This window comes from Sardina pilchardus, chromosome 16 (genome assembly GCF_963854185.1).
Source record: "Sardina pilchardus chromosome 16, fSarPil1.1, whole genome shotgun sequence".
Lineage (NCBI taxonomy): Eukaryota > Metazoa > Chordata > Actinopteri > Clupeiformes > Clupeidae > Sardina > Sardina pilchardus.
In genome coordinates, this window is record NC_085009.1 from 15,875,543 (window position 1) to 15,899,606 (window position 24,064).

A 24,064-nucleotide genomic window follows, 5' to 3' on the forward strand; every position below is an offset into this window, starting at 1 on the left:
TAGCCCTTGGGCAACATGAGATGTATGCAAAAAAGTCCAAGTCATGCAGTCTAGCCCTTGATGGATGCTTTTACATTCCTATGTTCCTATTCCTAGTTCCTCAAGCCTGTTGTGTAATTTGAAGAAAGAATGAGTAGGCCTTTGGTACTGAATTTAGCTTTTTATGGAGGATGAAGTTACAGCAGATATAATGACTGCACTGCGATCTCTCCTCTTTCTTAGTCCCTGGATAGGTTTTCACTGTGAATTGGAATGGTATGGATAGGATTGCTGTATAACTCACACTTTCTATTTCGGTCTTCCTCCCTCAGGTTTGGCGTGCGTTTCCCCTGCATGTCCGATGCGTACGACCGCGATCTCCAGCAGCTGGCCTATCGACGTCGGGGCGGAGATGGGCTACAGCGACTTCCTGCGGAAGGGCGTGTACTGCGTGCTGGGCGGCCCGTCGTTCGAGACCATCGCCGAGTGCCGCATGCTGCACAAGCTAGGCGCCGACGCCGTCGGTGAGTGTCCCATCTTCATCTGCCCACACTCCTCCTCCTCGTCATCCCTTTGTCTTTTTCCAGATCTTTGTCTTTTTTTTCTCTTGTTCCCTTTCATCCTGTAATGCCCTCACATTGTGAAATATTGTAGCCCTTCTCTTAATCTTGGCCGTTCACCCTTTTCCTTTCAACCTCTCGTTCCTTTCTTCTCTTCTGACTCGATGCTCTTCTTCCAACTTCTATCAGTCTATCCAACACGAGCTATTTAATGGCACCGAGCCCAGGAATGATCAATGATCGAATGAGTGATTGAGTGTGCAAATCAACCAATAAAGAAATGGGCCTGCAGTAACATAATATATTAGTTGTAAAGCATATAATGAAACGGAGTATGATTCTAATAGAGCTGGTTTTGGCCCGATGTTCTAATATAGAGATGGACACAGATAAGAAATTAGGGAAATTAAGGTATCCACAGAGAAACTGTATCCAATAGCTAATGAAACATGCAGTGAACCTCATAGCACTAGATGGATGGACATACAATTGTGAGATCTTATCCACCAGATTTCAAATTCAGACAGGGACCAAACACTGTGATGCAGTATACACAAATGCATGCATTTGCACCGTTTTACATAAATAACAATGCAAAGATGTAAGGCAGGAAGGCTTTCTGGATGTTTGGCAGGAGTGACTACATTCTAGAATGCTGCTAAGTGGTGTCCTCCCTCTCTTTCTCCCTGACAGGAATGAGCACGGTTCACGAGGTCCTCGTCGCCCGTCACTGTGGCATGCGCTGCTTCGCCTGTCGCTCATCACCAACCAGTCGGTCATGGACTACGAGAGCGAGGAGAAGGCCAACCACGAGGAGGTGCTCGAAACCGGCAAGCAGCGCGCCGAGCAGCTTGAACGTCTCGTCGCCACATGGTCATGCGCATCGAGCACAATAACAACAACGACGACGACATCAACCTGCATTAAGCTGATTGCATGTGACCTGTTGCCAGCTTGACTTTTTCTTGTACATAGAACATTCCCCAACCCCACCCTCCCCACACCCCCACCCCACCCCCACTACTCTTATGTTGGGGGAGGGGGCTATGCTAGCCTGGGGTCACTTGGAGAGAGCAAAGGTCAGATATGGCACCTGTTTGCTGGACCCTCTCAAAATGAGATCACGGCAATACAAAAATATCAGTTTTCTTTTCTTTTTCTTAAGAATCTTTTTACTTTACTCACAAAACTATTCACTATGATCCTGCACATTCCTGCAATGCTCAGAGGGGTTGTCCTCCATCAAGTGCCTGTTCAACTGTTTTTAACTTAAATAATTTTCTGTTTGTTTCTGTGCTCCTTCTATGTTTAACTTAGAAGTATGGTAGATACTATGGAGATATGTGACTTGTGAATGTATTGTGTTATGTTTATGTTTATGTTGTCAACAGATGTACAATAGTTTTTTCTTTAACATAAATATTATTAGGTTACTATTTATTGACTAAGTGTATGGTTGTACAAAAGTTTGTATCAGGGAGAATGTATAGACTTCCAATGACTGGAATCTAGGGTAACATTGCAAACAGAACTACTGCATGCCTGTGTGTGTATGTGTGGATCATTTGCATTGTTCAGTGAGCTTTTTAGTTTATTTAGTACTTTTTTTTTTATCCCTAATCTGTCAATTGTATTGAACAGAAAGAAATGCTGTAAAGATTGTATAAATAAAGTTATTAAATACAATTAAATGTGTTGTCTTGATGAAGGAGGGAGATGAGGAGGGATTTTGAAGTGTGAACTTGATGCCAATGCCTCATCACTGAGCTTGTAGATTAAAGGGATTATCCGGAGTACAATGCGGAAATGTTGCTGAAGTGTTACTAAAATGTTTCTGCAGCAGCGACATTTCCAGAAAGGTATTGGCTTGATTAAATTCATTCTGGACTCTCTATCCGTCCACATAAAGACCTCGGGATACTTCGGTTTGGCTTTAGGGACCCTCTACTCACTACCACGTAAGTGTAATGTTGTTTGGAACAGTAGAATAGGTATAAAAATAGCGTTTTGTAGCAGCGAAAGGACGTGCCCCGTTCACTTCCAGGCTAACGAGTTTTGGTTAAAAACGGTAAAATCGAACTTTCTCAAAACACATCCGAATGACATGATTTGATGTCAACTCAACGTATGTACTCCTAATCATCCGTAAATTGATCTAAAGTGCATTTTACTCCGGATAATCCCTTTAAGTCCTTCCTCAAAAGAGTGAACCTGATGCCAATGCCTCATCACTGAGCTTGTAGATTAAGTCCTTCCTCAAAAGAGTGAACTTGATGCCTTGATGCCAATGAGCACTGGGCTTGTAGAAAAACAAAACAAGTTCGGAATCAGGTTGGGTCACAGCCACAAATGACAGTCGGGAAATTACTGTAGTTCAAAACAGGTCTATTAGCTGCGGCTTATACATTGATTTTGCAAAATTTCTTCAGCTATGAGGATAATACAGAGGGCCAGTTAATATGGTGTTAATATGGTTTTGTTTCTTTTAACTTGCATAAAACACTGTCCTGCGGCTTATACACAATGCGGCCAATATGCGGGAAATTACTGTACTTCGATATTTCCAAGAAGTCACTTTGTTTTTCTATTGTCCAAGGAAAAAGTCCTGACTGAGCTGTCAAAGATAAGGGTATGTATGCTGAATGTATATGTTGCTCATGTAACTTTTTATCTTTAAGCTTCAGGTTGTTAAAATTGCATTGTATTCCCAGATAGCTTGGCTAATAATTGTCTGCTGCAAGTCTCGCCTGCTCGTTGTCCAGGAATTGTTCCATCCAGTGTATCACTAATTACAAAGGTGCATTTAAGCGTTGGTCCCAATTGCCTTCAAGGGTTACTTGTAAAATATTTCTCCCTCAGGAACGGGCCATCCTTGTTTGTCTGTGAAATTACTATCTAGACCTTTATGGCATACTTAAACCAAACAGTTGGGCAACTCTGGAGAAAATAACAACTGACGATAAAGGGGCATTGCATCCCTATGGCTCTCCCAAACCCCTTCAGGAGGTAGCCGAGTGGGAGTAATCCTGGAAGGCTATCGGAGACAACAAAGCTGTTGTGCAACTGTAGGGGGCTGGGGTTGAGAGGTTAGCAAATGAAGACGAGACTACCACGGCCTTTGGTCACATACTTTCTGCTACAACAACATCCGATGCTGTTTTATCACAGGCTGCCGTGCACGGTTGGGCTCGGGGACATTATGCCCCAGGTCACGATAACCTCTGACCTGTACTGCCGTTAGTGATATGCCGTCCCTTCCACGACAGTCACAATAAAGGGGCTCAGGCAAAGGAGTAACTGTTTACAACTAAAACGAGTTTAACTGTGGTACAAAAAAAGGTCTTTTTTATTTCAGTGCAAAATCTGTTGACAAATAAATGCAGAAACATACATAAATATTATGGCACAACGTGATGCGAAAGCAGCATATCTAAGATACACGAGCAGACACAATCACGCAAAAAGCAGGACCAAATTATAACCCCTTTTTCTCTCCCCACACACACACACAAACACTGAGGTGAAAGGCAAGGGTTAAAAACAAAAGTTTGTCTTGATGGCATTGTTGAGTGACCGTCATGGTAACAGATAGAGAGACTGGTCAAAAATCTGGTAAACAATGGTAGCTGCTCAATGAGTCTCTCAGGATGTGCATGTTACCTGGTTCCAGCTCAGCCCTGCACTGCACAGGTTGCCTTCCCCAGGTGGGCTGTAGGTACGCCACAGTACAAAGGGGAGCTAATATAGGTGGGCATCCAAAGCGTTTCCTTATCAGAACGTGAAAAAAATGTTGACAAGACTGGTCTAGTTTTTTCTATGTAATGTGTCAGTATCATGTCTGGTGTAGCCACTTCCACATACTGTGTATATTGTAGTGAATCGTTGCAGCACACTCCATGAATGGAGTGCATCAGTTTACATGCCTGGTGTACCCCGCTGTAACTCAGGGCGTGTAGCTCTTCAGCATGCCTGGTGTACCCCGCTGTAACTCAGGGCGTGTAGCTCTTCAGCATGCCTGGTGTACCCCGCTGTAACTCAGGGCGTGTAGCTCTTCAGCTGCGTGAGGAAGCCGGGGTTGGGGCAGACCGACGGGCGTGCGGCTTTCACAGCATCAAAGGCCTCCTGGAACGGGAGCGTGTCCCGAGACATCAGGTACGCGATCGCCACCGAGGCCGAGCGGGACACTCCAGCATTGCAGTGGACTAACGCCACACCTCCCTGTCACACACACACACACACACACACATTGATTGACTGATTGATTTTACCTAAAATACATCTTGTTGAGAAAAAATACATATTGAGGAAATAATCATTTCAGCACACAGAAGACTTTACCTTATATGCTAAGCAAATTCTCACACACACACACACACACACACACACACACACACACACACACACACACACACACACACACATACTTAACCTGGTTTCTGGCTTGGTCTATGAAGGCAAAGCACTCTGGGAAATACGATGTGATGTCAGTCTCAGGGACATCAAGCACTGTAACGGTTTTACAGTGGAATAAGTCAGGAAAGGCATTCTCCACTCCATAGGCTACATTTAGGATGTGGGTCACCTAAAGATGGTCCACAAAAGTAAAAAAAAAACATGAATTATAGGTCAAATGCAATAATAAGACAAGTCTAGAGGTATTTAATTGAATGCTAGAATGCTTTAATCTCTTTAAAAAATGGAATGTTGGTGACATGCTCCCAAAACATGCAGCAAGGCAGCAAGCAGTTCCTGGTGAATGAATGCCAATGTTTGATGGATGTAATCATGCTTAATCAACATTCCAAAGTGGCAAAACAACCAGACATGGAAAGTTAACGAGTTTGCTGGGACATTTGGGAAAAGTCAAAAGGTAGACCAGTAGGCCTATTTTGGGTGCCTCTCATTCAGAGTTTATACGTCCTCACTCACTCCTCGGGCCTCGATCCTCGCTGATCTACATAAAGAATGATGGGGCGGCAACAATCGGATAGTCTATCCCTCCTTCTATCTTTCTTTATGTACATCAGTGAGGAGCGAGGGAGGACGTATAAACGCTGAATGAGAGGCACCCAAAGTAGGCCTACTGGTCTTAACAAAGTGTAATGTTTGGGGTCGCCAAACGTTTTGCTACATCAAAATAGGGTCACCTGCCAAAAAAGTTTGGGAATCCCTGACTTAGCTAGAGCAGTCTTACAAAACATTTAATTAGGGTTCTCTTTAGGGGCTCGTTGGAGCAACACTGTCAATGACCTCATTGACCCACTGAAAACTTCAGATGACGTACGGTTTAACGACATGAAAATCAATACACCCAACGTAATCCCCTCTGACACTAAATGTCAGACGTTGTTGGATCTGCCTGTGCAACAGCTGCACTGTGACTGAATGGAATTTGGAAATTGTAGGCCTATACAACATTTGGAGTAACTGAGAAATCCTAACCCCACCCCTTCTCAATCGCATCTCCATATTATCGATATCGCACCTTTTGCCACAATGAGGCCCATTGATATTGCACACTCTCCTACACAGAGGCTCCCGGTGAACTCGTTTATTACGCGTGGAGCCAGGTGTCTGCACGTAGCCTAGGCTAACTGGTTTGGTGTTGCACCTACAGTAAGCCTACAAGCACGTTACGATAAAGCAGGACAGCGGCAGGTTCAAACACACCTGGCTCCACAGGAAACAAACAAGCTCACCGAGAGCCTTTCGAGCAACTAATCAATTGCACAAAAGGTCACAACAATAGCCGGCTTCAGACCATCGGGCCAGCTTGGGCCAGGCTAACTTCGGGCCAAACTGGTGCTAATAGCCCGGGTCCACAAGCCTCACCTTTGCGTTCAGACTGTCAGGCCATTAGCCTCTCCGCATTACACCTCGACACGCCCTCGCTTGTGAAAACGTCACCATTACCACACCTTTTCAAGCAGGATAAGCAGAAAGTCGCGTAGGCGAAGTCAGTCACCATTTATTGTCCGTTTGTATGTCACTTAGGCTAATATTCATTTCTATACAAACCAAGACGGTAGATTCTTAAAGAAACGCATGGCACAGACGTGTATCTAAATGAGTTATGTAACATAAATGACATTTTACCTGACTCGAAGAGCAGTAAACATTTGTAAGGCTGTGTGTACAATCCATAGACAGTAAAATCCGCATGGAGCTCCAGTGGAATTTTAGTTTCACGACGATGCCACGAGTTCACAGCCGAGTAGGCTAAAGAAAATATTTTGAAGCCAGTAGTAGACACTCCTGCTAAGAACCAAACGGGACTTTGTTAAAATCCACAACTCTATGGCTACTGGAAAATGTAAGGTTCATTTATTAAATGTTATTTTGAAGCATTAACAAACAGAGTTATTTTAGAATTTCCGAACGAAAGGGGCTGGAGTGCGTGAGTGAAAATGTCAGGTTGTCCCGGCAACGCGATTTCCTGTTCTAAACAAACGACCTGCATTTTCTATTGCCTCACCATGTTTCTTTCTAAATGAAAATAAATGAATTTTAAGCGGTGAAAATCACTACCATGTCCAGGCGTTTATGTATTCTTCTAGTGTACTAAAAGGAGAAGTTCGCGCTAACATGAAAAACAAAGTTTATAATGTAACGTCAAGCTGGGCTAATCTAGGCTACTATTTAAGGATCTTTGGTATCAATAGCAGAAAACACACTGGCAGGAATAGCCTAAATTAGCGGGACGCTATGTTAGTTAGTTATATTAGTTCACTTTTTACTGTGCTACATGGTGATCTCTGGACGGAGTTAGCCTACTGACAGGTAAATATCTATGTGGATGTAATGTTATGTCTAAATTCCATGTTCAAATGTTTGTGGACTCCACACACAGCAACGGGTTGACTCCGCCTTCACCTTGACGCCGCCTCTGGCCCGACTGTAGCCCCGACTGGCCCAACGATTTTGTTGGGCCAAAAATCAGGGGCTAGTAGCCCCGATTTGGCCCGCAGTTAGCACCCGCCAAGGGGTGTGAAACCAATTAGCCCTGGCACGGCCTGGCTAGCACGGCTTTGGCCCGACGGTCTGAAAGGGGCTAATGAGGTCAATAGGGTACTGTTGGCCATTTCTCCACATAGACCTGCCTTTGAACAGTTATCGTAGTAGTAGCATATAGTCTACTGACACTATAACATCAATTAGGATTAGGTTATGATAATAGTTTGATAAACATATCACCTTGTATTTTCTCAACGTATCAATATCTTGAGCAGCATCTTGGGACGCTGAAAGAAGGACATCGTTTTATTAGACCTGCAATTTGGGCACTGTTGTTACGCATATAAAACAGTCAGCAGATGGTTACCAGGCGCGATATCTTACAGAGCAAAATATATGGTTTGATTACACCAACTTGTAGGTCTTCACTCAAGTCCTGGACAAACCCGAAGGCTGTCTCAGGAGAGCATTCTGTAACTTGGACTGAGGAGCCGCTCCGAGTTTCTATTAATTGTCTTCCTGTTACTGTTGTCACTCTCGTAGACTGTTTCTTAAGATGTGATTTGGAAAATCCCTGAATTTCACTAGCTAGCGAATTCATAATTACGACAATATTTGAACGGACCTATCCTTCTGATTTGACGTTATGATTTGAGAGGAAAACCCAAAACCAACCACTGCTGTCCGTGAAAATATGCACAACGATAGTCAAGATTACATTTCCGGTTTGTCGAGGTGAAATACTTAAGAGTCCTCTCACTGGGTATTTGCAGGCCTATAAATTGCTGCTATAATAATAATAATAATAATCATAATAAACGGATAAAAGAGACAGCCTTTACAAATATAGATTATAAAACAACAAGGTGTCTTTGTGCCAAATGTGATGTGATGGTGTGGGTGGGAACACTGTGGGAAGATGCATTTGGTACAGAATCAGTGTTAAGAATGAAGCCCAATCTCAATTTAAAAATGTATTTATTCAACAATGTTGACAGAAAAAAAGTGCAGCCTGCATAATAAAAATCAATTCAGTATAGAGACTACAATGAAGTGACAGCAAGCAACATTTCACAATTAAACAAGGTTGGTTGGTTAGCACCTAAGGTGCTTATGACATGTTGCGTAAACATAACATTTTGGCCATTTTCCTTATTCTAGGAATATCTATGCACCCTTAGGAAACCCACTGCACACTATTATGCATGTCCCTTTTTTGGCATCACTTTTCGGCACATGTGCTGTTGTTCCCACATATTGTTGATCCTCTGCTTACACAATCTTGGTGGTCATAAAAGTTGGCAGATAAGACAAGCATACTCTTTTTTGTTAGGTTATTAGAAGTATTTAAAAACAGCCTCTCCCAACACCCACCAATGACGTATTGCCCCTTCCCCCCTAAAAGTTCCTTTTGTACAAAAACAAACTCAACATGCAGTGCAGTGCAACATCAGCACCGTGTGTATGATGTAAAATCTTTAATTTTCGTTTCCATGCAGGAAATGTCAACTGACTTGTGACATAACTGACATCGTAATTAAGTGATGATTGGCCACTGACATTAAAAGCGGGCAGTATAGAAAGAGTGACTTCTGCGAATGAGTCCTCAAACAGTGATGCAATATGTTTGTAATGTATTATCAAAGGAAAAAAACTTTCCTGACCGGATATACATATTCTCAATTCAGTTGGCTACACAAATGGCTGGCTGAGACAGAGAAAAAGTAAGTAACTGAAAGGGTCCACCGTAGCTTTAAAGTTGTACTGTGATGGTGTAAACATGTATCCCCCCAAAGAATATCTAAAGCTTGCTTGACCCAATAACTTTGTAGAGGTCTATGGTCATCTAAACCAGGACTCTGGTGTGAATAGATCCTAAGATTTCATTTTTTTGGCAGTCAGTGGTTCTGTATAAGATGCTGAGATGTAAAAAGACTTGGCACTCATGAGGCAGCAAAGGCAAAACCTCCATAAAGTAGCATGTAAGCAATATCCATGATTGTGAATGCTGAGTTTTAAACTCTGTTGCACCAAAATGGCAAGCATATCCACATAATTTGCATTTTGCCCCGAGAGAAAACTCTGCCTTTGGTATTGAGAATACCTGTAGACCAGACAATACAGAATAAAACTTAAAATTGTTGATTTGGCAATCTGTCACCAACACTTAATATGTCATTTCATCAGTTGATGTTACCTAGTATAATGCTGTTATCTCTCTAATCTGCATAGTGTTTATGCAGTTGGACAATAATGTTTTAGGCTACGACTAGGAACAACCACTTCCACATGGCAGTCTCGCGGTAGCAACACTGAAGTCCTTCCTTGTCAAAATGGCGATGATTGTAGTAGGACGCAGTGCACTATTTGGCACATACACTTGCTAAATCTTGTAAACAGGAACCCACAGTGGGAGGGAAGAGGTTAAAAAGTAAAAGCAGTCTGGCCCGAAGTCCCACCACCGGTCTGGGGGGGGGGGTAAGACATTAAGGCACCGCTGGTATACGGGTGGGCTGGGGTGGGTCGGGGGGGCGCAGGGTGATGGACTGAGGCTCAGAATCTTCAGCCAACATGCAGCCTCTCTAGGCGAACATAGTGAGGGAGATCCACTGTGGAGAGGTAGAGAAGCAGGAGAGAAGAAAGAGAGAGAGAGAGAGAGAGAGAAGAAAGACAGACAGACAGACAGAGAAAGAGAGAGAGAGAGAGAGAGATGTAAAGCTGCATTACGATGTTTAATTTGTTATACTTTAATAAGTAAGAGAACAAGTACATTGTTTGTCATAGAATATGAAACACTGAAATAGGTGTATGTGAGATTCTGAATACTAATAAAATACAAATAAACAGGAAAAAGAAATGCTGCATTATGAATGACATTGACATTGCATATTGCATCTTTTCGTCTGAGAGAGAGAGAAAACTATGTTGATATACAGTTTACAGTACAAAACATTTACTTGAACTGGAACAGCCAATAGTGTCTGTATGGCTGCAAGACTGGACAAGAGGTCAAATGCTTGTTTGTCCTTTTGTGAGCTGGATAATGTTTGTCTTGTCTCTCCAGTTTACCCCTGTGCAGTTGACCAACTGAACCGGCTAAACGATTGAGTCACCAGTTCAAAATCGATTGGTGTGACGAACACTCGAACAAAAGTAAATGTCGGTGCATACCACAGACACCTTTGATTAGACAGACAGACAGACAGACAGACAGACAGATAGATAGATATTATTATTCATCCTGAGGGATATTCTTCCTCTGCATTTGACACACAGCAGTGAACAGTGAGCACACACATACACCCGGAGCGGTCATTGCTCCGATGCCCAGGAAACAGCTGGGGGTTAGATGCTTTGGTCAAGGGCACCTCAGCCATGGATGTGGACACAGGAGAGCACGGTTCAATAACCCCCCCCCCCCCATTCACATGTTCCTTTGAAAGGAACGAACTGATTCCACAGAAAGGAACGAAGGTGTTGTAGAAGTGTAGTGAACTAAAAGTAGCCTAATTGATATAAATCTTATAATAAGATAAATTCTGGAGCCCATACGGTATCTAGCTTTCTATGATCTACTTTTACTCGCCACGTCTCGTACGCATCACTTAATTGGTCAAAAAAGGTCTTTATTTTGCTACCTACCGCCACCCACTGACATGAGTATATTCATTTACTTAACAGGTCACACAAAAAAAGGCACAGACACTCAACAACAGCATAGCCTTGCAACAACAACTAAATAAATGTTTTTGGGACGATAAAGTGAAATTTCCCACGCCACACCTGATGATCTCTCACGGCACACAAAAAAACAGTTGAAAAACACTGAGTCAGAGGATGGGTCAATAAAGTCTAGAAATGCAACTCATGTTGTGTTTTACATTTGGAACATTTGATGCAGACTCTAAGCGGTTGGCCTTAGTATGTTCTTAGCATTTGTTGTGATTATATGAATTTATATACAGATATAAACACAATGACAGGAAACTGGCAGCTTTAATCCCTTAAAGGAAACTGGCAGCTTTAACCCTTAAATCAAATCAAATCAAATCAGGTTTATTAGCCATGTATACTTGCGCACCGTAGGAATTTGGTCTCTGCATTTATCCCATCCGTGAATTAGTGAACACACACAGGGCACAGTGAACACACAGTGAGGTGAACACACTAACCCAGAGCAGTGAGCTACCTTCGTACAGCGGCGCTCGGGGAGCAGTGAGGGGTTAGGTGCCTTGCTCAAGGGCACTTCAGCCATGGACTGATCGGGGATCGAACTAGCAACCCTACAGTTACGAGCTCGAAGCCCTACACAGTAGGCCACGGCTGTCCCCTAGAAACATGCTACAGTATATGGCAGTAGTGGCAAGGAAAAACTCCCATACTCCTGGAAGAAACCTTGAGCTGAATCCGACTTAATAGGGGGAGCCCATCTGCTTCTGGCTGGTTGCAGCTCTAATGGCAGCAGTCAAATGTAGATTATATAGGAAACGGGGAGCCAGTGCAGTTCAACTAACACAGGGGTGATGTGCGCTCCCTTCTTGGTCTTAGTTAAAAGTCTAGCAGCAGTGTTCTGTATGAGTTCCAATTTCTTTATGTTTTTTTTGGGAGACTAATTAATAGTGCATTGCAGTCGTCTAACTTAGTAGTGATGAAGGCATGGATTGTTTTTTCTGCATCTTGTTGAGTTAAAAAGGGCCACACTTTGGCAATGTTTCTGAGGTGGAAATTAGCTGTCTGGGTAACTAATATGAGGCTTGAAGCTTTACTCTGTACTAAGCTGATACCGACGTCTTGTTACTTTTGGTTTGACTTGTTTTTGAAGAAGTCTGCAAATTCTTTGCATCTTAGAGAAGATGTCTGACTGAGTGTGTCAAAGGGTGTTTGATGTAGTAGCCTGTCAAAAGTGGAGAACATCATCCTAGTGTTTCCGCTACTAGGCCTACCTTAGAGAAGTGGATCCTTCTCTCACTGCAAACAACTATGTTTTTCTTTTAGAATGACACAGGCACGGTGAATCTGTAACTTAGTCTATATCTCATCACTTAGTGACTTCTTTCCCTCTAGAGATGACTAGATCGAATTCTGGTTTGCGCGTCGTCTGGACAGGTTTGTCCAGACGGATTGGTTTAAGTGGTTTACGAGGTCAGGTGTGAGAACACCTGCATCTGTAAACAGACCCACTAATTACATGAACATGCTTCACACCTAGCTGTTTAATGACAGAGAAGCATGAGAAAAGTTAATGATAGCATAGTGTTTTGAGTAAAGAGTAGGCTTTATAAGAACTTAGACGTTTGTATTGTTTTGTAAGCTATATCATTATTAATATCAGAGAGGAAATATGTAAAGTACAGTCAAGGTACATGGACGCGAGTGATCAATACCAGCCAATAGCAAGCTGTGGAACTTACCTGAAAGAAATTGAGGGATATGACCCCATCAGAGTCTGTGTCCATCGTCTTAAACGTTTCTGATGGGAAGAGAGGGAGAGGAAGGGAGTTGTTGAAATATTATCAAATATATGATACTGCATATTAATACACACACGTATGCATGCATGCACTTGACGTAAAACACTTCAGATGCAGACACATGGGCCTACATACACGCATACACATTTACACACTTGAGTGCATATTCTCTGAGTGTCTGTGTCTGTGTGTGTGTGTGTGTGTGTGTGTGTGTGTGTGTGTGTGTGTGTGTATGTGTGCGTGCGTGTGGGTGGGTGCGTGTGGGTGTATATACAGATGTTTAAGTGTCAGCACAAACATGCGGCCCTGTCCAAAGGCTAAAACTCACTGAACATGGTCTCCAGGCGGATCAAACAGGTGACAAAGTTGTCAAAGTCAACCGACAGATCCTCTTCTGTGTAGCGCAGGATGATAAGCTGGAACAGGTGATTGGTCAGTTTGAAGCCTAAAAGGTAACGGACAGACATAGCATCCAATCAAAATCAGAAGGAAGGGGATCAACCCATGAGCTAATAGAGGACATCCATACACACATCATGTTTGCTTTTGGTTCGGTTTTTAAAATATGCATACAAAACACTAGCCTGGGTGTTGCCATCCTGCCTTGCACAGTGATTTCATTCACGCTGAGATAGGGGACTAATCACAGAACAGGGGGGAAAGCAAGACGATGATGAGCTATGCACATCCGTGGTGCTCAATGAACGGATCTGGGATTTTTTTTTTTCAAAGACGAGAAAATAGGGCTCGGGATCATGACATGAAAACTTCGTAGGCACAGCCATAGTGGCAGCCTCACTCCTTAGTTTACTATGGATAACTATGGATTTATTCCAGCCTATTAGTGTGTTCCTGTTACTTCGTTTTTGCCTTCTTGGTCGTATGTTGCTGTGTAGTGAGGTGTAACAGCGCAGCCCACGATCACAAGAGGAAAAGAAACGCTAATACTATATTTCTGCTTCTTGTCTTCTGCATCTGAATGAATGGATATTACGTTCGGTGTGCTACCAACATGGCGGCAATATTCCTAGAGTGCAAGGCGTGTGCCCGAGCCCTATTGACGTCTGGTTGCCAGACCACGTATCATTTGAAAAGTGGTAGGTGCTAGCCAGGCTAACAAAACACCAAACCAGGCACCAGATCTCCTAAACCACAACAAGAGTTGTGCATTTTTGAGTTTTAAAAAATAATATTGTGTGTACACACAATTATACAACTACAGTACACACACACACACACACACAAACACACACTTAACACCTAAAAGCATGTCAATTACTGTGACATGGGAAGAATGCAACAAACAGAGCAAAATGCCTTGATGAGGAAACAGATGGTGAGAATGTGGGGCTGTTACAGACGAATGCAAGAGGCACACCTGTAATTTCCCAACTAGCAAGGTCCATACATTGTGTATACATTGATCATACATTGAGCATTGCACAGTAAATGACTGTAAGGGTGTAGTCAGGAAATGTACCACAATAACAGATGGTGAGAATGTGGGGCTGTTACAGACAAATGCAAGAGGCACACCTGTCATTTCCCAACTAGCAAATGTAGAAATGTACCACAATATTACTGTATAGCGGTCTTAGGTGAGCAGAGGGATAGAGCGAGTTTGGCTAAAGGAGGATACCTGCAGACTCCAGGGCCATGCGCATTTCATAGGAGCTCATGGTGCCAGACTTGTCCAGGTCAAACTGTCTGAAGACCGTCTGATAGGGCCAGAGAGAGAGAGAGAGAGAGGGAGAGAGAGAGAGAGAGAGAGAGAGATTACATAACCTTTATTCATCATTAAAAACACCTTTGACCTACAATTACACATGATTGTTTGGGAATTACTTTACTTATATTACTTCCGTGTGCTAGCTTTATCATGACGTGTTGTTGCTGTTACTCTTAAATGGGGGTGTGTTCTTGGAAATAACATGGTTATGAAATAATATCTGTGTACTATGGGTGACATTGCTCATTGTTATCAGTGCCATATCCGGGTGTGTGTGTGTGTGTGTGTGTGTGTGTGTGTGTGTGTGTGTATGTGTGTGTGTGTGTGTGTGTGCATACATGTGCACGTGTGTGTGTGTGTGTGTGTGTGTGTGTGTGTGTGTGTGTGTGTGTGTGCGTGTGTGCCTGTCTCACCAGATAGCGTTTGATCTTCTCCCACAACACATGGAACTCTGTCAATCCCAACTTTCCACTGCCATCAGTCTGTATTAACAGGTCAAGGCCACAAACACATCTGCATTGCAGTAAACAAGAACACACACAGTACGACCTCTCTGAAACGTATGTGTACTGTAAGGACAGGATCTTTGGACCAAAGCAGCCAAATGCCCCAATTCTCTATATCTCTTACCGTATGCCATGTCTAAGCTATAGTTGATATACTACTTGGCAACCATTCAAGGGGCAAGATCTTAATTTTATGGAGCAGTTTCCTGTAATATTACCAAGTGCTGCTTCAGCAGTCTGTCAAAGGTTGAATACATGCTTAAACCTTTTAACGAACAATGCAATCCTCATCCTGAGAGCACTTGTACAAACAAGAAACACGCGGCATACTACAAACAGCTCAACATACACATGAACAAATATGACCAATAGACGCACTGCCTCCATCTGACCACAGATACAGAGCACTGAACTGGACAAAAAGCCCTCTTCAAAATAAGCTTTGTCACCGCCATCGGAGCACTGAACCAACTGGAGACGTGGAGAGACACGGTTGCCCCCACCACGCCAGTCTGTGATATGGATTTGAGTTGACGCGTTCTGCACATTTCTATGTGTGTGTTTCAATATGATGTGCTGTTTTGAGTGAGGATGGGATTTGTTACATGTTCTATGTCACATGTCTTAAACGTTATACAGTATGTATTATATGAGGTGTTGTGCCCACATTCTTAGCAGTGGAACATGGGAGTGATGTGTGAATAAGATCGCTATCTATCTATCTAGCTATCTAGCTATCTAGCTACAGTATCTATCTATTTATAAGTGAATATATAATAATGAAGGTACAGGTATTTTTATGTAAGATGAAGGATACATCCATCAGGTTGATCATACTACGACAGGCCTCTTCAGTGAAGCCATCAGTCTTCAGGTCTTTATCTGTGTGAAGAGGAAACGGGGGGATAGTACAAGACCAGGAGTGGGGTGTGGAACATACAGATTTTAGTTTTGTGATCAACCTCTCTCAGTATTCATTACACATACGGTGCCCTCTGGTGAGGGAGAGGGGTAAGACAACTTCGAGCCTCAATGTGTATGTGTGTGTTTGTGTGTGTGTGTGTGTGTGTGTGTGTGTACTCACGTTTGCCGATTATACGGTTGAGAATGGTTTGAAGTTCTTTGACACTTATCTCCATGTCCTTCAAAAACAGAGAAATTGGGTTCAAAAGAGTTTGATAGAGATATTTAGAGTTTAAATTCTATGTCTGCCGAATTCAGTTGAAGTCCGAGAGATAGACGCTTGAGTGTAAAAGTGATAGAGGATTTTACACTAACAGCTGACAAAATCGATTACTTCAAGTGGTAACCTTACCGAGCCAGCTAGCTGTCTGAATAAGCTCTTGAATCCTGAATCAATCTGACTTTCATCCAACTTGGTCTGGAGTGAAGGAAACCAGAGAGAGAGAGAAAATTGAAAAGAAGGTTGAAAAGGAGAGGGAGGGAGAAGATGTCAGAAGTAGAGGGGTAGAGAGAAGGAGAAGAAGTTTATCAACTCAACAGCTATATGGTTTAACGGCTGGCACTTTGTTCACTACAATAATGCTTCCTGTCGGTCATACCTCAGTAGGAAGGTCTGCAACGACGTTGTCATCCAGCTCTCTGAAGAAAGACAAAGAGGAAACCTTATGGCATACTGTACTTTATTAAAGCAATATTCTTTTTTGTGTATATTTTCTCCCTCACTTATGCCTCTATTGTTTTTGCTGACCTCTACACACACACACACACACTCACACATATCACACACACACACACACACACACACACACACACACACACACAAATATAGCCGCAAGCGGCGATGGCGGGCCCGAGCACCTGCGGTGCGGAGACCTGTGACATTTCGGAATCTATCAAAGCAACATGTGCATGTTGGTGGGCATATGCATGAGCAACACACATGCCCACCAAATTTGGTCAATTTTCCTGAATGTACGTGTCAACCACAACAGACAACGCGCTAGGTGGCGCTATAGAGTCCCTAAGCCACACCCTAGGCCAGATCGTGTCTCTGAATAGCTATAGCAATAACACATATGCTAACCAAATTTGGTTCATTTTCGTGAATGTATGTGGGTCATTCCGTGTCAAATCACCCAGTGCCGGAAAGTGACCCTCTCCGAAAAAATCTGAAATAAATCACAGGTGTTTGTAGACTAGACCTATGCACAAATCTGAAATAGTATACCTGGATCACTAATGGTTTAAAATCTACAGCCCTTTGAAGCTTCAAGTCATTTTAAGCATTGTGGTGAACAGTCCTTTTTGGTCAACTTGCAACGTTATTGGTTCTTTTGGTATTTCACACACATCAGTGAAACTATGTGAATGGAAGCACATTTTCCTGTTGAATTAAGAAATCTAATCAGATGAGACGTGTCTTGTGTAATTTCCCCTCTGCAAAGCTCTGAAAATGGCTATAAATTCATTATGTGAAAAGACATCATCACTTTTGAAGGCTTCTCATTCGAAAGGTATGTGCCACAAATTCCATCAGGTTTTTTTCCCACTCATATATGGACTATAAGGTCATGTCCATGCATCAACTTTGGTTGTAATCATTGTCATATTGTCAGAGCATTTTGTTTTAATTGGGCTTGATTTTCAAAAAGCCCATTTTCGTCCTATCATTTCACCATGTGGACAGTTAACAGGATTTTTTTTAATTTTACCATATCACATTCTGTATGTGAGGATCATCTGTCCAAAATTTGGGCTTGTTGCCGAGTTTCTTTATTGGAGATATGATTTTTGGAAAATATTCTCTATAAATCCACTGAACTTGCATTGGATCTGCAGTACTACTTTGCACCACATGGGATGCTCTTTTAATACAATGGAAGTCAATGGAAGAGTAAGAGATTCACTTGTTTGCTGCACATATCCAATCTAAACACACATTTTATGGTTCATAGTTGAATTGCTCCAAGTAATGATTGCAACATGAACAACATACTACTCATAAATAAATCTTATTTAGCTAAATAAACTGATCAAGCTAAATATACACACATAAGACTGACTGATCATACATGCAGCAAGAGGATTTAGCTTGCCATCTTTGTAACAGTTTTCTACACCACCATAGAAGTTGGAAAATGAAAGTCATGAACATATTCAAGAAAAAAGGGGTTTCAAGAATTCAGTGCATTATCAGATGCAGAAAAAGCATCAGATGCAGTTTAGAGCAGATATTTCACTTGATGAAGATGACCATGCATTATGCATCACATAAAAGTTTTAATCAAAAGGTATGAGGGCTCAAAACGCTATTGCCTGGATCCAAGACGCATTCATGAAAAGGAGATAACTCATCAAGTATCTTGTATGTATGATGACCAGTCAGTCTTATGTGTGTATAATTTGCTTGATCCGCTTATTTTCTCTAAATAACATTTATTTATGAGTAGTATGTTGTTCATGTTGCAATAATTACTTGGAGAAATTCAACTATGAACCATAAAATGTGTGTTTAGATTGGATATGTGCAGCAAACAAGTGAATCTCTTACTCTTCCATTGACTTCCATTGTATTAAAAGAGCACCCCATGTGGTGCAAAGTAGTACTGCAGATCCAATGCAAGTTCAGTGGATTTATAGAGAATATTTTCCAAAAATCATATCTCCAATAAAGAAACTCAGCAACAAGCCCACATTTTGGACAGATGATCCTCACATACAGAATGTGATATGGTAAAATTTAAAAAAAATCCTGTTAACTGTCCACATGGTGAAATGATAGGACGAAAATGGGCTTTTTGAAAATCAAGCCCAATTAAAACGAAATGCTCTGACAATATGACAACGATTACAACCAAAGTTGATGCATGGACATGACCTTATAGTCCATATATGAGTGGGAAAAAAACCTGATGAAATTTGTGGCACATACCTTTCGAATGAGAAGCCTTCAAAAGTGATGATGTCTTTTCACATAATGAATTTATAGCCATTTTCAGAGCTTTGCAGAGGGGAAATTACACAAGACACGTCTCATCTGATTAGATTTCTTAATTCAACAGGCAAATGTGCTTCCATTCACATAGTTTCACTGATGTGTGTGAAATACCAAAAGAACCAATAACGTTGCAAGTTGACCAAAAAGGATTGTTCACCACAATGCTTAAAATGACTTGAAGCTTCAAAGGGCTGCAGTTTTTAAACCATTAGTGATCCAGACACACTATTTAAGATTTGTGCATAGGTCTAGGCTACAAACACCTGTGATTTATTTCAGATTTTTTTGGAGAGGGTCACTTTCCAAATTGGCTGAAATTGGGTGATTTGACACGGAATGACCCATGTGTCAATCACAACAGACAATGCACTAGGTGGCGCTATAGAGTCCCTAAGCCACAACCGAGGCCAGAGCTCTGTCTCTGAATAACTATAGCAATAACACACATGCCCACCAAATTTGGTTCATTTGGGTGAATGTACGTGTCAACCACAACAGACAATGCGCTAGGTGGCGCTATAGAGTCCCTAAGCCACACCTAAGGCCAGAGCTCTATCTCTGACTATCGATAGCAATAACGCACAAGCCCACCAAATTTGGTTCATTTTCGTGAATGTGTGTGTCAACAACAACAGACAATGCGCTAGGTGGCGCTATACAGTCCCTAAGACACCCTTGGCCAGAGCGCTGTCTCTGAATAGCTATAGCAATAACACATATGACAACCAAATTTGGTTCATTTTCGTGAATGTATGTGTCAACCACAACAGACAATGCACTAGGTGGCGCTATAGAGTCTCTAAGCCACACCCGAGGCCAGAGCTCTGTCTCTGAATAACTTTAGCAATAACACACATGCCCACCAAATTTGGTTCATTTTGGTGAATGTTTGTGTCAACCACAAGAGACAACATACTAGGTGGCGCTATAGAGTCCTTACGCTACACCCTATGCCAAAGCTCTGTCTCTGACTAGCCATAGCAATAACACACAAGTCCACCAAATTTGGTTCATTTTCGTGAATGTTTGTGTCAACCACAAGAGACAACACACTAGGTGGCGCTATAGAGTCCTTACGCTACACCCTATGCCAAAGCTCTGTCTCTGACTAGCCATAGCAATTACACACAAGTCCACCAAATTTGGTTCATTTTCGTGAATGTTTGTGTCAACCACAACAGACAAAGCACTAGGTGGCGCTATAGAGTCCCTAAGCCACACCCAAGGCCAGAGCTCTGTGTCTGACTACCGATAGCAATAACACACAAGCCCACCAAATTTGGTTAATTTTCGTGAATGTTTGTGTCAACCACAACAGACAACGCAGTAGGTGGCGCTATAGAGTCCCTACGCCACACCCTATGCCAAAGCTCTGTCTCTGACTAGCCATAGCAATAACACACAAGTCCACCAAATTTGGTTCATTTCCGTGAATGTTTGTGTCAACCACAACAGATAACGTGCTGCTAGGTGGCGCTATAGAGTCCCAAAGCCACACCTTAGGCCAGAGGTCTGTCTCTGACTAGCAGAAGCAATTTCACATGTAGCTGCCAAATTACATCCAATTTATAATCTTTTTTCTGCCTAAAACACCAACTTCCTGTTTCTTAATAAAACGCCATAATTCAAACCTTCGCCATTTCGATATACTTCACAAATTCAAAAATCTGTTCGCAATTCCTCTCGGGCAATCCCTCAAGATCATTTTAGTGCCTAAATGACATGATTTCGATAAACCGTCTAGGAGAAGTGTTTCAAAATACTTGACGTGCAAAAATCATAATCATAATCATAACTCAAATTCTTCTAAGATTCACTATATTGTTTAAATGTAAAACTTGTTCAGATTTATACAACACATATGCCCACCAAATCTGGGCCATTTCCGTGAATGTATGTGTCAACCACATGAGACAAATATTCTAGGTGGCGCTATAGAGTCCCTGAGCCACACCCTAGGCTAGAGCTCTGTCTCTGAGTAGCCACGGTAACTCAACATGTAGCTGCCAAATTACAAGAGTTTTGGAGCATGCCAAGTTGGTGAAAAAGGGCCGCACGGGATAAGACGAAGAGAGAATAATAAGAAATATAGCCGCAAGCGGCGATGCGGGCCCTCGCACCTGCGGTCCGGACCCGTGACATTCCGGAATCTAACTAAGCCACACCCTAGGCCAGAGCTCTGTCCCTGACTAGCGGTAGCAATAAGACACATGCCCACCAAATTAGGTTAATTTTTGTGAAAGTATGTGTGAGCCACAACAGACAACACGCTATATGGGGCTATAAAGTCCCTAAGCCACACCCTAGGCCAGAGCTCGGTCTCTGACTAGCGGCAGCAATAACACACAAGCCCACCAAATTTGGTTCATTTTTGTGAATGTCTATGTCAACAACAACAGCCAATGCGCTATGTGGCGCTATAGAGTCCCTAAGCCACACCCGAGGCTAGAGCTCTTTCCCTGACTAGCGGTAGCAATAATACACATGCCCACCAAAATTTGGTTAATTTTCAATAATGTATAAGTCAACCACAACAGACAACGCACTAGGTGGCGCTGTAGAGTCCCTACGCCACACCCTATGCCAAAGCTCTGCCTCTGACTAGCCATAGCAATAACACACAAGCCCACTTAATTTGGTTCATTTTCGTGAATGTTTGTGTCAACCACAACAGATAACGTGCTGCTAGATGGCGCTATAGAGTCCCTACGCCACACCCTATGCCAAAGCTCTGTCTCTGACTAGCCATAGCAATAACACACAAGTCCACCAAATTTGGTTCATTTTCGTGAATGTTTGTGTCAACCACATCAGATAACGTGCTGCTAGGTGGCGCTATAGAGTCCCAAAGCCACACCTTATGCCAGAGCTTTGTCTCTGACTAGCAGAGGCAATTCCACATGTAGCTGCCAAATTACATCCAATTCATAACCTTTTTTCTGCCTATAACACCAACTTCCTGTTTGTTAATTAAACGCCATAATTCAAACCTTCGCCATTTCAATATACTTTTGAAATTCAACAATCTGTTCGCAATTCCTCTCGGGCAACCCCTCAAGATCATTTTAGTGCTTATATGACATGATTTCGATAAACCGTCTAGGAGAAGTGTTTCAAAATACGTGATGTGCAAAAATCATAATCATAATCATAACTCAAATTCTTCTAAGATTCACTATATAGTTTAAATGTAAAACTTGTTTAGATTCATACAACACACATGTCCACCAAATTTGGTTCATTTCCGTGAATGTATGTGTCAACCACAATAGACGGCGTGCTAGGTGGCGCTATAGAGTCCCTGAGCCACACCCGTGGCCAGAGCTCTGTCTTTGAGTAGCGTTACCAATTCCACATATATCTGCCAAATTCCATGAGTTTTAGAGCATGCCAGGTTGGTGAAAAAAGGCGAAACATGGACGTAAGAAAATTCCACGATAATAATAATAATAATCTGAGCAGAAGCAATAGGGCCTTGCACCTACGGTGCAGCCGCTGCTTCAGCGGCCGCACCTCGGTGCTCGGGCCCTAAATATAGCCGCAAGCGGCGATGGCGGGCCCGAGCACCTGCGGTGCGGAGACCTGTGACATTTCGGAATCTAATAAAGCACCATGTGCATGTTGATGGGCATGTGCTTGAGCAACACACATGCCCACCAAATTTGGTCAATTTTCCTGAATGTATGTGTCAACCACAACAGACAACGCACTAGGTGGCGCTATAGAGGTCCTAAGGCCACACACCCTAGGCCAGAACTGTAAATCTGACTATCGATAGCAATAACGCACAAGCCCACCAAATTTGGTTCATTTTCGTGAATGTATGTTTCAACCACAACAGACAACGCACTAGGTGGCGCTATAGAGTCCCTAAGCCACACCGTAGGCCAAAGCTCTGTCTCTGACTAGCGATAGCAATAACACATAAGTCCACCAAATTTGGTTCATTTTCATGAATGTTTGTGTCAACCACAACAGATAACGTACTACTAGGTGGCGCTATAGAGTCCCTAAGCCACACCCTAGGCCAGAGCTCTGTCTCTGACTAGCGATAGCAATAACACATAAGTCCACCAAATTTGGTTCATTTTCGTGAATGTTTGTGTCAACCACAACAGATAACGTGCTACTAGGTGGCGCTATAGAGTCCCTAAGCCACACCTTAGGCCAGAGCTCTGTCTCTGACTAGCGATAGCAAAAACACATAAATCCACCAAATTTGGTTCATTTTCGTGAATGTTTGTGTCAACCACAACAGATAACGTGCTACTAGGTGGCGCTATAGAGTCCCGAAGCCACACCTTAGGCCAGAGCTCTGTCTCTGACTAGCGATAGCAATAACACATAAGTCCACCAAATTTGGTTCATTTTCGTGAATGTTTGTGTCAACCACAACAGATAACGTGCTACTAGGTGGCGCTATAGAGTCCCTAAGCCACACCTTAGGCCAGAGCTCTGCCTCTGACTAGCGATAGCAAAAACACATAAATCCACCAAATTTGGTTCATTTTCGTGAATGTTTGTGTCAACCACAACAGATAACGTGCTACTAGGTGGCGCTATAGAGTCCCGAAGCCACACCTTAGGCCAGAGCTCTGTCCCTGACTAGCAGAAGCAATTCCACATGTAGCTGCCAAATTACATCCAATTTATAACCTATTTTCTGCTTATAACACCAACTTCCTGTTTCGTAATAAGACGCCATAATTCAAACCTTCGCCATTTAGATATGCTTCGAAAATTCAAAAATCTGTTCGCAATTCCTCTCGGGCAAACCCTCAAGATCCTTTTACTGCTCATATGACATGATTTCGATAAACCGTCTAGGATAAGTGTTTCAAAATACATGATGTGCAAAAATCATAATCATAACTCAAATTTGTTTAAGATTCACTATGTAGTGT

General features: G+C 42.5%; 3 protein-coding genes across 3 annotated transcripts in view; 1 reads left to right on the forward strand and 2 right to left on the reverse strand.

Annotated features, from left to right (window-relative positions):
• Window positions 1-2,230, forward strand: part of pnp5a (purine nucleoside phosphorylase 5a) — a 5,438-nt gene extending 3,208 nt beyond the window's left edge. The window contains 5 exon segments of the mRNA XM_062516319.1: window positions 312-372; window positions 374-503; window positions 1,233-1,286; window positions 1,289-1,408; window positions 1,411-2,230. Coding sequence (XP_062372303.1) covers window positions 312-372; window positions 374-503; window positions 1,233-1,286; window positions 1,289-1,408; window positions 1,411-1,466 — 421 coding nt within the window. The 3' untranslated portion in view covers window positions 1,467-2,230.
• A 1,638-nt stretch (window positions 2,231-3,868) lies between these two features.
• On the reverse strand, window positions 3,869-8,205 carry dusp19b (dual specificity phosphatase 19b). Its single transcript, XM_062516307.1, has 4 exons — window positions 7,878-8,205; window positions 7,734-7,780; window positions 4,969-5,121; window positions 3,869-4,757 (listed from the first exon to the last, which is right to left on the reverse strand). Exons 1-4 carry the CDS (start codon window positions 8,092-8,094, stop codon window positions 4,575-4,577), a joined length of 600 nt encoding a protein of 199 aa, XP_062372291.1. The 5' UTR covers window positions 8,095-8,205; the 3' UTR covers window positions 3,869-4,574.
• Window positions 8,206-8,454: 249 nt separating this feature from the next.
• Window positions 8,455-24,064, reverse strand: part of capn1 (calpain 1) — a 68,256-nt gene continuing 52,646 nt past the window's right edge. The window contains exons 14-22 of the mRNA XM_062516320.1: window positions 16,762-16,801; window positions 16,515-16,580; window positions 16,284-16,341; window positions 16,017-16,081; window positions 15,107-15,175; window positions 14,604-14,682; window positions 13,293-13,409; window positions 12,905-12,963; window positions 8,455-10,102 (exon numbers count right to left, since the gene is read on the reverse strand). Coding sequence (XP_062372304.1) covers window positions 10,076-10,102; window positions 12,905-12,963; window positions 13,293-13,409; window positions 14,604-14,682; window positions 15,107-15,175; window positions 16,017-16,081; window positions 16,284-16,341; window positions 16,515-16,580; window positions 16,762-16,801 — 580 coding nt within the window. The 3' untranslated portion in view covers window positions 8,455-10,075. The remainder of the gene's footprint in view (window positions 10,103-12,904; window positions 12,964-13,292; window positions 13,410-14,603; window positions 14,683-15,106; window positions 15,176-16,016; window positions 16,082-16,283; window positions 16,342-16,514; window positions 16,581-16,761; window positions 16,802-24,064) is intronic.